General features: G+C 31.8%; 1 protein-coding gene across 3 annotated transcripts in view; it reads right to left on the reverse strand.

The window, feature by feature from the left end:
* Nucleotides 1-14,734, reverse strand: part of LOC123701895 (RNA-binding protein fusilli) — a 108,769-nt gene that overhangs the window by 47,108 nt on the left and 46,927 nt on the right. For all 3 annotated transcript variants that reach the window (XM_045649500.1, XM_045649501.1, XM_045649499.1), the window contains exon 3: nucleotides 8,065-8,147. In XM_045649500.1, the coding sequence (XP_045505456.1) occupies nucleotides 8,065-8,147 (83 nt within the window). The remainder of the gene's footprint in view (nucleotides 1-8,064; nucleotides 8,148-14,734) is intronic.

Here is a 14,734-nt window from a genome sequence, read left to right on the forward strand (position 1 = left end):
ATTGGAACACATAAAATGTGACAGAAATTTTGTTTCATTTTTAACTAGCTGAGCCGCGCGGTTTCACCCGCATTGCTCCGCTCCTGTTGGTCTTAGCATGATGATTATAGCATAGCCTTCCTCGATAAATGGGCTATCTAACACCGAAATAATTTTTCAAATCGGACCAGTATTTCCCGATATAAGCGCGTTCAAACAAACAAACTCTTCAGCTTTATAATATTGAGTATAGATGTGTTCTATTATATTTTGATAAAAATAAAAATAGACAGGATGAATGATATCGATCAGTGAATATTAAAATCGGTGATTTGACCTTACCCAACTAATTCATGTTTGTCGTAGAGCCTATTGTAATATTTCTGTTATCATTGAGATAATCGGAGAGGCTTTATTGTTGAAAATGATTTTGGACGATATTATTTAATAACCAAACTGCTATGTTATGTCTATAGGAAATTACTTTTACATAATATGCTAATGTATGCTTATTAAAAAAGAAAAAAAAAATGTTTGTTATTCAAAATCCTCAAAGTTTACATAATATTGTATCATCTATCAACCTTCTAAATGGACAGCCTAAACCCGCATAGGAATAAAAAAGAACAAAATCAGGACACAGATTTCAATAAAATATAAGCTGACGAATATATGCTACAAATAGCAATTGAAAAATATCGTTTACAACAAATCAACAATTTGTTCGCAAGAAAATATTTCATAAATAAATATGACAATAAGAAAAATAAACAAGTCATGTTTGCTGTATCCGATCACTTGTGTTGACAATAATCTTAACATGTTACTTAACATGACTATTGTTTTAAACGTTAAGTAATTGTCATACTTATTTTGCACGACGATGCGAAGCATCAGAGAGTGCTTTACGATCGAAAAATTTTTTCGCCTCATTTTTGCAGCTATTCTTATTATTATAGCCTTGTTAGTTCACGGAATCAAGATATTTTGCATACTATTGTCGAGATAATTTAATGGAGATTAATCCCATACTTTTAAAAAATTGATTTACTTCAATAGAATTGGAAAAAAACACCGAAATAGGTCAAAAAATTTTCCTGTCCGTCATGTGTGAAACCTGAAAACACTATAACTTGTGAAAAAATCCATCATTTGAGTTAATTTTTTTTTTTAAATATTCTAATCGACGATTGTAGGTTACTGAATGCGAATGATTAATTAATTCAGTGTCGTTTAATTGCAATTAATAAAAAACGAAAACTACAAGACCGTATATCTATATATGTAGGTATATATATATTTTTTTTATATTTCATAATTAAATGAGCATTATTATTAGAGCAATATTTTTTATAATTCTTCCGTCTTTATCTATAGCAAAATACATATTATTGTACCGCTCGTAAAATATTTCAAAATTAAAAACATGTAAGTATAAGCCACAAAAAAGCCAAGAAGTCTAATTGTGAAAACCGCAAAATCTGTTCATTAGTTTTTGCGTACACCGTGAAGAAACAGATTTATGAAAATAATTGTGTTTTTTTGTTTTTTGAAGAGTTTATTTTTTTGTTTGTTTGAACGCGCTAATCTCTCTAACTACTGATCCTATTTGAAAAATACTAACATTATACGAAAATTTTAAAGTGAGTGTTAATAAAATGAGTCGGTTTATGATATACCAGCTTAAATCTATACTTATCTATATATATAATATATAAAACTCAAAGGTGACTGATATAGTGATCTATCAACGCACAGCCCAAACCACTCGACGTATCGGGTTAAAATTTGGCATGCAGGTAGTGGTTAGGGAGCCAGGTGCAAATTTGGTTAATTATTTCCTCTCAAGAGATAATTCGTCAGACGCATCAGAGTATAGTATTATAAAGCCTCGTGAACGTCAGCTGGCGCTCGGTTGGGGGGGTGAGCGTTAGTACCCTCCCACGCACGTAGGAAAAAAAAATACATTCATTCATTTCCTCTCAGCTAAAAATTTGTCAAATTGTAGCTAACCCAATATATCAACGAAAAAAAATAATCAGCTGGTTACAACATGGTGTATTATACGTCAGCTGGTGTCTCGAACATGAAAAAAATAAAATTATTTTCCGTGATTTCCTCTCAAACAAAAATTTACCTGATGATAGCTTATATGTAACTGTGGATATATATATAGGTCAGCTGGCTGTATCTTGGTGGAAAAACCGTCAGCTGATACTTTGAAAGTTATTAAATAGGAGTTAGACAGAAGCATCTATTGCCAATTTATATGCATCAACTGACTAGGTTTTCCTCGAATTATTGCTAGCTGATTTTTTTTATTTATCGCATCAGTATATTAACAATCAGCTCACAAATTTTCATCTGAGATGAAATGACGTATCTTTAATTATTATCGTTATTTTTAAAAATTCAAGCAACACACGCTAGCATAATATAGACAGTAATAAGGTACTTGGAGGTGGTTAGTTGTGCGCATGATCGGGGTACTACGTACATTCAGCCACATCGGTAAACATGTTTTTACAAATATTATAAACTGCATTTAAAAATAACTATCATATCATCAAATTCACATAAATACCTAAAAGTGTAACAAATATGAAATAACCCACTAAAAACATTAGTTAAAAAATATAGTAGTATAATATATAATTAATAAAGTTATTACTTATCTTTTACGGGGACTTATGTTGATGGAATTCCACGTATCTCGATGATTTTGTTAATGTCTCATTATATTCGAGACACCAGCTGACGTATAATACACCATGCTGTAACCAGCTGATTATTATTTTTCGTTGAGATATTGGGTTAGCTACAATTTGACAAATTTTTAGCTGAGAGGAAATGAATGAATATAATTTTTTTTCTTACGTGCGTGGGAGGCTACAACCGCTCACCCCCCCAACCGAGCTCCAGCTGACGTTCACGAGGCTTCATAATACTATACTTTGATGCATTTTACTAATTACCGCTTGAGAGGAACTTGGTCATAAAATCTGCTTCTGGCTCCCGGACCATAGATGTCATAACGTAGGCATCCCCTAAGAAAGGATTTTGATCAATTTTACCTCCAAGGGGATAAAATAGGGGATGAAAGTTTGTACCATTTTCTCCACGCAGGCGAAGCTGCGGGCAACAGCTAGTCTATACTAATATTATAAAGCTGAAGAGTTTCTTTGTTTGAACGCGCTAATCTCAGGAACTACTGGTCCGATTTGACAAATTCTTTCGGTGTTAGATAGCCCATTTATCGAGGAAGGATAAACGCTATACATATATCATAATACTAAGACCAACAGGAGAAGAGCAATGCGGGTACAACCGCGGGGAAAAGCTAGTATATAAACATAATATCTATGCTAAGATACACAAAAAAATCTTGGATTAAACTACGTAAGTATCTATATTAATTTTCAAAGATTTATATCAAGCATTGGAGATTTGCTTTGTTTTCCTTTTGTAGATATTAAACTAGATTTCCACGCCTGCGGCTTCGCCCGCGTTTTCAAAGGAAAACCCGCATAGTTCCCATTCCCGTGGGATTTTCGGGATACAACCTATCCTATGTGTTAATCCAAGTTACCCTCTATATGTGTGCTAAATTTCATTGTAATCGGTTCAGTAGTTTATGCGTGAAAACCATACATACATACAAACCTTTCCTCTTTATAATATTAGTATAGATTACCAATGGTAATAGCTACATCATATATCACTCTTTTATAATCTAATGTTTTTAATTCATTTTTTCTAAACCTAAGAATGATTTTAATTGTATGTTAATCTATATTTATACGCAAGTGTCATTATTCGTTTTACTTTTTACAGGACCGTATGGCGAAATGATAAACTCATGTTTTCGTTGGCTAAATAAAAAAAAATGTCAAATCATGGTACCTAATATTTGAATATTTTGATAAGGTGATCCAGCGTTTGGCTGACCAACGCAACGAGTGCAATCAAAACAACAAAATTTGTTCGAATTCATTAAATTTTAACAAATTTATTTTGCAAACCGCAAAATAATGAACTTTGCTTTTTTCTTTTTTTGTATTAATTGTATTAACTTCCATTACATTAGATTATTTACCTACTTGTTAACTCTCTACTATCCATAACATATTATGTATATAACCAAGAAGCGCAACTCAGGGTCCCAAGACACAAGTATTTCACTTAGTTTGGGATCCACATTCCACTGTCGTCTGTCGTACATTAATTGTAAAACATAAAATGAACAAATAAATTTATTTCATTTCATATGAATAGTTTCAAATAATTACTACTTTAAAAATAAACGGATAAAATGGTTTTGCTTAAATAAGGTTCTTTCGTATTTGCATCTTTCTAATTGAATAAAATTAATTATAAGAAAACACAACATTATGTACTTATTCGAGAGATTAAATTTATTTATTTAAGGCTATTTCACATTAACCAAGTCTTAACCGTCTGAATGTTATTTATTACTACCATATATATTAATAAAATGTAGAACAGAAACTTAACATATTTTTTTGCATTTCCAATTCCAATTTAGGTGTGAAGCTAGTCACGGTAGCTGTTCATTAATAAGGAATTTGATACATAATTCTTTATTGCATGAACACACACAAAGTTAACTTTAAAAACAGATAAAAGACAAACAAATCTATACTAATATTATAATGTCCGTGAACTTAGCAGAGCATTTTTAGCAGATCAAAAAAATAATGTGAGTTCTTATTGCGTGCAGTTGAGTTCTAGAGTTCCTGATACTTTTTAGAAATAGTTCTGGCGTTTTTACCTGAAAAAACGACATTTGAAAAAATGATCTGCCAACTTCCCGTAGCAGAGCATTTTTAGCAGATCAAAAAAATAATGTGAGTTCTTATCGCGTGCAGTTGAGTTCTAGAGTTCCTGATACTTTTTAGAAATAGTTCTGGCGTTTTTACCTGAAAAAACGACATTTGAAAAAATAACTTAGCAGAGCATTTTTAGCGGATCAAAAAAATAATGTGAGTTCTTATCGCGTGCGGTTGAGTTCTAGAGTTCCTGATACTTTTTAGAAATAGTTCTGGCGTTTTTACCTGAAAAAACGACATTTGAAAAAATGATCTGCCAACTTCCCGTACTAGATAATTTTTAGCGGATCAAAAAAATAATGTGAGTTCTTATCGCGTGCAGTTGAGTTCTAGAGTTCCTGATACTTTTTAGAAATAGTTCTGGCGTTTTTACCTGAAAAAACGACATTTGAAAAAATGATCTGCCAACTTCCCGTAGCAGAGCATTTTTAGCAGATCAAAAAAATAATGTGAGTTCTTATCGCGTGCAGTTGAGTTCTAGAGTTCCTGATACTTTTTAGAAATAGTTCTGGCGTTTTTACCTGAAAAAACGAAATTTGAAAAAATGATCTGCCAACTTCCCGTAGCAGAGCATTTTTAGCAGATCAAAAAAATAATGTGAGTTCTTATCGCGTGCAGTTGAGTTCTAGAATTCCTGATACTTTTTAGAAATAGTTCTGGCGTTTTTACCTGAAAAAACGACATTTGAAAAAATGATCTGCTATCTTCCCGTAGCAGAGCATTTTTAGCAGATCAAAAAAATAATGTGAGTTCTTATCGCATGCAGTTGAGTTCTAGAGTTCCTGATACTTTTTAGAAATAGTTCTGGCGTTTTTACCTGAAAAAACGACATTTGAAAAAATGATCTGCCAACTTCCCGTACTAGATAATTTTTAGCGGATCAAAAAAATAATGTGAGTTCTTATCGCGTGCAGTTGAGTTCTAGAGTTCCTGATACTTTTTAGAAATAGTTCTGGCGTTTTTACCTGAAAAAACGAAATTTGAAAAAATGATCTGCCAACTTCCCGTAGCAGAGCATTTTTAGCAGATCAAAAAAATAATGTGAGTTCTTATCGCGTGCAGTTGAGTTCTAGAGTTCCTGATACTTTTTAGAAATAGTTCTGGCGTTTTTACCTGAAAAAACGACATTTGAAAAAATGATCTGCCAACTTCCCGTACTAGATAATTTTTAGCGGATCAAAAAAATAATGTGAGTTCTTATCAGGTAAAAAAATCAGGTAAAAACGCCAGAACTATTTCTAAAAAGTATCAGGAACTCTAGAACTCAACTGCACGCGATAAGAATTCACATTATTTTTTTGATCTGCTAAAAATGCTCTGCTACGGGAAGTTGGCAGATCATTTTTTCAAATGTCGTTTTTTCAGGTAAAAACGCCAGAACTATTTCTAAAAAGTATCAGGAACTCTAGAACTCAACTGCACGCGATAAGAACTCACATTATTTTTTTGATCTGCTAAAAATGCTCTGCTACGGGAAGTTGGCAGATCATTTTTTCAAATGTCGTTTTTTCAGGTAAAAACGCCAGAACTATTTCTAAAAAGTATCAGGAACTCTAGAACTCAACTGCACGCGATAAGAACTCACATCATTTTTTTGATCCGCTAAAAATTATCTAGTACGGGAAGTTGGCAGATCATTTTTTCAAATGTCGTTTTTTCAGGTAAAAACGCCAGAACTATTTCTAAAAAGTATCAGGAACTCTAGAACTCAACCGCACGCGATAAGAACTCACATTATTTTTTTTGATCCGCTAAAAATGCTCTGCTAAGTTATTTTTTCAAATGTCGTTTTTTCAGGTAAAAACGCCAGAACTATTTCTAAAAAGTATCAGGAACTCTAGATCTCAACTGCACGCGATAAGAACTCACATTATTTTTTTGATCCGCTAAAAATTATCTAGTACGGGAAGTTGGCAGATCATTTTTTCAAATGTCATTTTTTCAGGTAAAAACGCCAGAACTATTTCTAAAAAGTATCAGGAATTCTAGAACTCAACTGCACGCGATAAGAACTCACATTATTTTTTTTTGATCTGCTAAAAATGCTCTGCTACGGGAAGTTGGCAGATAATTTTTTCAAATGTCGTTTTTTCAGGTAAAAACGCCAGAACTATTTCTAAAAAGTATCAGGAACTCTAGAACTCAACTGCACGCGATAAGAACTCACATTATTTTTTTGATCCGCTAAAAATGCTCTGCTAAGTTATTTTTTCAAATGTCGTTTTTTCAGGTAAAAACGCCAGAACTATTTCTAAAAAGTATCAGGAACTCTAGAACTCAACTGCACGCGATAAGAACTCACATTATTTTTTTGATCCGCTAAAAATGCTCTGCTAAGTTATTTTTTCAAATGTCGTTTTTTCAGGTAAAAACGCCAGAACTATTTCTAAAAAGTATCAGGAACTCTAGAACTCAACTGCACGAGATAAGAACTCACATTATTTTTTTGATCTGCTAAAAATGCTCTGCTACGGGAAGTTGGCAGATCATTTTTTCAAATGTCGTTTTTTCAGGTAAAAATGCCAGAACTATTTCTAAAAAGTATCAGGAACTCTAGAACTCAACTGCACGCAATAAGAACTCACATTATTTTTTTGATCTGCTAAAAATGCTCTGCTAAGTTCACGGACATAATATTATAAAGCTAAAGAGTTTCTTTGTTTGAATACGCTAATCTCCGCAACTACTGGTCCGATTTGAAAAATTATTTCGGTGTTAGATAGCCCATTTATTGATGAAGGCTATATATCATCACGCTAAGACCAACAGGAGTGGAGCAATGCGGGTAAAAGCTAGCTAGCTAGTACAAAATATATGTATGTACAAATGGCATGGCGGTCTAATCTCTAAGTGGTGGTCTTATCGCTAAGTAGCGATCTCTTCCAGACTACCATTGAAATAAATGAGACAGATTTTAATAGATGGGTAAAAATGAAGGCTTTAGGAAGACAGAAAAATGAATTTCTACCTACAGAATATTAATTGTAGGTACTGTTATTATGATGCTGAAGAGTTTGTTTGCTGAATTGCTTGAACGCGATTATGTAAGGAACCACTGGTCCGTTTTAAAAAAATATTTCGCTGTTTGATAGTCCATTTACCGAGGAAGGCTTATCATCACGCTAAGACCAACAGGAGCGGATCAATGCGGGTAAAACCGCGGGGCACAGCTAGTATTATATAAAAAAGGAGGAGAACTTATCAGATGATACATAATATTATATAATTTAATTACCTTAGAGGTGGTTGTCCATCTGTGACTAGCCTAAATAGGGGGGAGTGGGGGTCCACTTGTAGCGACCGGATGAAGTCGTCAAACTGTAAAAAACATAAATAGATTAGGTATCATCATCATCATCAATTTTTAGTAGTTTTATCAATATTGTTAACTTATCTAGAGTATTACGAGGGTGTATTTTATTCACAAGAAAGACAAGATAGGTTTCTTCAAAATGTAGCAAGGTAAAAGATTGTTAACAAAAAGGTCAAATCATTATACTAAGTAGTCCTTATTATAATACTAGGTAATTTAAAATATTCACTATAGCCAATCGGAAAATTCACCAGTCATTGAAGTCACAACCTCTTGGAGACATTGTTTCTCATAAAAACAAAAAGCTGCAGTGCATGATTTTCAACAAAATTAAAACAGAACTCCTTTAAAGCATGACTCCTTTAATGATAATAAAAACTTATCTCAATTTGGATATTAAATATCTTAAAACAAATCTTTTCTACTATTGAAAAGGCAAGTCATACCCATATCCTGAATAAATATTAAATACATAATAATACTGATAAGTCTGTTTTGGCAACATGACCTTAATTTATAGGTACTGTATTTATCAATTTGATAATACATACAGTATCCGCATTAGCGTTTAGCTCAAAACTATTTTGGAAAAATTAGTATATTGTCTAAACTCTAAATACGTGAAAATTTTAAAGTGAGTGTTAATAAAATGAGTCGGTTTATGATAGACCAGCTTAAATCTATACTAATATTATAAAACTGAAGAGTATGTTTGTTTGAACGCGCTAATCTCAGGAACTACTGGTCCGATTTGACAAATTCTTTCGGTGTTAGATAGCCCATTTATCGAGGAAGGCTATATAATATATCATCACGCTAAGACCAACAGGAGTGGAGCAATGCGGGTGAAACCGCGGGGCACAGCTAGTAAACGACATATTTTATGAAACTGCATCTAATCTTGAAATAGTGTAAACCCATTCGAGCAGTGGTGATGAAGTCAATTATGAAGTCAGTAATATTAAACGCGATTTATTCATTCTATTATTTTCCCGACGTTTCGAACACTTTACAGCGAGCGTGGTCACGGGGAGATCATTCTATTATTTTCTCGACGTTTCGAACACTTTACAGCGAGCGTGGTCACGGGGAGGTCTCCCCGTGACCACGCTCGCTGTCGACGTCGGGAAAATAATAGAATGAATAAATCGCGTTTAAAATCCGTTAAAAAGTCTTTAATTTCTAAATGTATAATACTCGCGTAAAATCAAACCCTAGAAAATACTCAGTAATATTATGTAGATAATTTCAATAAATTGTTTCAGCGTTCCAAATGTTCAAATGGTGTAAAAATGTATACTAGCAATAATCAATATCAAGAAGGAGTGCCACTTGTCACCTGCACCGCCCATAATCACGATTTTAATATACCTAGTAAACAAGTAGTAAACTATCATATCAAAGTAATGTTTAAAGTATTGTTCATTAATAAGAGGTATCAAAACCTTTTGTAACAATACTACACTATCAAGACCAAACCGAGGTCGATATCTTAATTAATGATAATTGTTTGTAAACAAAACTTTATTAAACCTTACATTTTAATAACATGAAAACCTTCATACTGAGCTTGCCGTACCTTACCGTACCTTGTTTTAATTCAAACAATAAAAAAGTAATTTTTAATTTAGGCTCAGTATAAAATCTAGATTTGAAGGTCATACAAAGTGCTTGTATTAGTGCAGAGGTGGGTGAATTGAAGGTTTTAATTAATATTTTTTCCTATTATAAAAAAAATAGAACTTACATATGACAAATTAAGTTAAGAGTACTTACGATACAGGATTATGTAAATTGTAATTATTTATCGTGTTGTAAGAAACTTTAATAGTTTTTTTTTTTACCTAAAATAATGAACCTAAGGTATCATTATTGAAAATTACGATCTAGCCTTTTACTATAGGCTAATGAGTAATACCTATAAATCTAACTTAATTTGCTAGGAGTACCTATGTCTAAGAATGTGTCCATTAACAGTTTTCTTATTGTCTCTATTTAAGGCGAAGACACTTTGTTCATGTGTTCTTTATGAATAGCACTCACTATATTACACTGACACTACACTAAACTAACTCAAAAGGTTTTGTCCTTTTCAGTCTTTAATAGAGGGCGTGGTAAATTTCTATTTTCTATAGATATTTTAATAGTAGAATAAATTCAATGACTGAAGTAATTTCGATATTCTCGACTTACGATAATTATTCAATTCGTTCTCACTTTTAAATTTGCAAATTAACGCTATTATAATAAAATGAAACGACACAGACGTGTTAATACAATGTTAGGTCGTATTTGCGGTAATACTTAATGAAAGAGGATTATAAATAACATAGCATACATTCAAATCTACTGGCTAAATTGTCTACAATTATATCAGCATTGATAGGTATCCCAATTTCCTATATTGTATTTACTAATATAAAATGTAAATAATAATGCTGGTATTACCCGAATAGATAGAGAATAGATCTATAAATGTCTAAAAAAATATATTTGAGAAGTCGTCAAATCAACGAGGATCGTCATTCGTCACACGTGCAGCCTCTGCAAAACTACAAGACCCTTCGCGCTTACTATACCGATAGTGGGACACCCTGTATAAATGGAAAATTAATAGGAGGTGGAGCTTCTTCCCATATTAATGTAATTCTGGTAAAAAGCGTAATCTATACAAAAAGCTTTTTCCGGTAACAGACATTTCTCTAATAGATTACAATTGCAATTTTCAGGTCATATTATGCATCATATCTGCAAAATATATCCGGTTATAAATGATTGTGTATAAAATGACATAAAAATCGATTTATATGGATAATTAAGAATACAGTACCACGTGGGAGCACGTGAGAGAGCAAAGACAGGAAAGAAATGCGAATAGCCGCAAGCTCTAATGATCCCGGTCGTTGAACCCGTTACGGGATGTATAACTCGTTGGGACCGGGAACGGTGTTTTGTAGGTGTAAAGGGGGTGTTACACTGGGAGAGTTATTTTTTAATTTTTGAAGTTATACTTCTTTTGGCGCGATGGAGAAAAATGATGAGAGTGAATTTTTACGATGCGCGCGCACGCCGACACCTTAAATTTAACAGCATGAAGTTAGTTCTAGGTGATATGAAAATTGATAACTATATTCAAGTTGTATAGAAGTATAACTTCTAACGCGTGTACGTATGTACACACACTCTTTCTTTTAGTTATTATTGGTCTGGTTATATGTTGGATACCTACTCGATTGTTTTCGAATTTAATGTGTTTGTCTGGACGAGATAATAATTCAGTCATTTAAATTTTCTTTTAATATTTTTCTCTGTATGTCTTTCAAAGTATCAATATACACATATTCTTTCGCGAACAATCGTTATACATATTGATTTATTTATGTTTAACCACTGCGTTCTTTTGTGTTATTTCTCGATTCTTTTTTTCAAATTTAACCCGCTTCATGCTATGATGTACTTATCAATTTCATTTAATCAATAATAATTATAAGATAATAGAATTACTGTGACTGTATTAACTATACATATACAATACTCAAATACTGTGTTCCTGTTTATGTCCACAAGTCCTATAAATAAATGTTGTTCATTATAAACAATTATTATCGCATATAATCAGAGACACGCTTAAGGGGGGTTAGGCGGTCAGCGAAAATTCAGCTATTCGGGCCTGAGGTAAGCGGTGAGGGGGTCCGCGTTTAGTATGGAATCAACGTGCTCGAAACTAAAAATCGTAAGCGCCATTCACATTTTTATCAAAAAGTGAATGAAAATATTTAGTATTTTCTAAATCTAAAACAGTCACGAAATCGAGAAGGTAAATGCCTATGTACTTGTGATTTTATACGAATTATTATCGTAAAATACGGTTGTAATGAGCATTTATATGATATTTTAGAGGTAACTTCAGGATTTTTTTTTATCGAGCAAAATTTTTCCAATCGTGTTTTGGAAACAGTCATCCCATCACACATACGTTCTGTAATACATATTAGAAATTTCAGTGCGAAAAAACCTCAATATTTTCAATTATAGCTCATAGAAAACAGTCCATTTTTCCGTGTTCACCTACTAAGGGCCCTTAAGGTAATTTATTTTTTTTATTTTACAAATCATGTATTAACAAATAATAATTATAATCGACCCTTGTTTCTCAGTATACACCCACCTTTATGATTCTGCGTAACTATACCAAAACCGCAGTTATAAAAATACATTGCTCCACACATATCATACTTATCTTACTGCTCTTATAAAATCACATACATACAGAACAATGTATTGTAAACAACATTAAACTCACATTACATTTAAAGTAATTAAAAAATGCCATATTATGTGAATCATATGTGTTAAATAAATACATATATTTGCATCTTGCATCCGGTTAGAATATTTCTTGGATGTGTTTTTAACTATATCCGTTACACCTGTTTTTCTTTTGTTTGTTACTTCGTGTGAAGATAATTCAAGCAATTGTAGATAGATAAATGAACACCAATACAAGAAATAATGTTTGTTTTTTTGAAGTGAAACTTATTTATCGGGGTTGGAAAAAAATTGAGTGTAACATTTTTTCGTTACGAGTGACATTTTTCCGTTACGCGCCATCTTTTACTTATTCCTACCACTCGTGATTCGACGTATTCTGTAAAGTTGCATATAGTAATTATTTTTTGAAAAATAAGGTCATAAAGAAGTTTCACTTCTTACGTGTGTACTAGTTAGTACACGAACACATTTTTTTTTAAATAAAATTTGATAAGTGGTATAGAAATGATACCAAAAAATATGTAGATATTACAAGTAGGTACACATTAATTACTAGTAGGTTGTAAGGTTTTATCATTATGTATTGTTATGTACGAAATAGCTATAATTTGTAAAATTAGCTTATATTTTTTTTTCTCGATTATTGTATTTTAAACATATATATACGGTCTAGGTAGAAATATGCAAAAGCTCAAAACTTCGCTATGAAATCCTCTTACTTTAGGTGGCAAAAAATAATAAAAAAATATTTTTTTTTAACAAATGAATAAAAAGCTAAATGTACAAGTTTATATTCTTATTAATCACTCGATTTCTCCATCCCATAGTTACAACATAATACCTTTCCGTTAAATACACAATTAAATTAAAACTAATTACATATTCCTTATCCATTTTGCGCTTTTTTGTTCTCTAATGTATAATCTCAGCTCACATAATAATATAATAAATTAGCATTTTACACTCACTGCTATTACACTCACACATTCTCATACATGCACTTTCACACACACACTCACACACACAATCACATCCTACTAACCAGGTCTTACTTAATATTACATTAAATTGGTTTTAATTTATTATGAATTTGTAGATATTTATAACATTTTCTTTCTTTATAAATACTTATTGGGCTTGATCAATGCTTACCTTCAAAAAATTCAAATCCCCTAAGTAATATTCATATTTTGTAAAATTCTTATAATTAGTCTTTGTTCACATACATATTTTATTTCACTACCTATTGGTGTACCTTTTAATTGGCGTAGCTTAGTATTAATTCATCTCAAAAATTGTATCACTAGCTGTAAGGTACCTTATTATAAATAAATAAATAAATAATAAATCCGCTGTTTATCATCAATAAAACAATATTTATAACTAAGTATCACGCTTTTATTCAATTATTTGTGAATATAAATTATTATTGTCTGAAATACTTCGTATGAAATCTTCACACGAAGTATATAATTGATTAAATAGTAAAACATAGAGTAGCAATTATCAGACACAACTTTGCAAGCATTTTGCTCCGGTTTTCCTCCGATATGAACGAATTAAGACATTTCTCGCTACACAGGTGGAAACGCAGCCTTAAACTGTTATTGTACCTATAGGTAGTGTAACTAGATTGTAACTTCGAAATAATGTAGCTTTTATCTTTCAAAATCGGTTCAAGATTTTGTGTTACAAAATTTTGATAAAAAGCTTACAAGTCACTGAAAAACAAATGTTAATTACTCTTTATAATAAGAACCTATTACTGTAATTTTACTTTCCGCGAGTGTTATCTACAGGCGTCGAAGATCATGCCACGACAATTTTGTGTCGTTTACTTTTGCAAGAAAAAATATTGTAAGCTATTCATAAGGAAAAACATCATCAAAATTCATTTAAAGTAGTGGTTTGTGCATAGAAAGATAAAACGTAATAAACAGACGAACAGTTTTCGTAAACCTAATCTTACAGGATGAAGTCCGCAGATAAAACAAAGTACACAATTTCGATCGTAAATATAGATAATATTATAATAATCATAATTTTTTGCCTTCACATTACCGGTAGATCATTAAAACCTTGAAACTAATTATGTTCTCTGTAAATTTAATTAAAACTGCTTAACAAGCTTACGATTGAAGTTATCACGGTATTATATCTTTATTAATGGTTCGTGGTCAGCAATCTTTATTACATAGTCTCAGTTGACCTACTAATAAGACGAAGTTCATTTTGAGCTTAAGCATTTGCAACTAATTGAAAAACCTACAAAACAAATCCTTGAATTAGGTAGGTACTTATTTTTATATTTTTTAAATTT

This window comes from Colias croceus, chromosome 22, assembly GCF_905220415.1.
Source record: "Colias croceus chromosome 22, ilColCroc2.1".
NCBI classification, from domain to species: domain Eukaryota; kingdom Metazoa; phylum Arthropoda; class Insecta; order Lepidoptera; family Pieridae; genus Colias; species Colias croceus.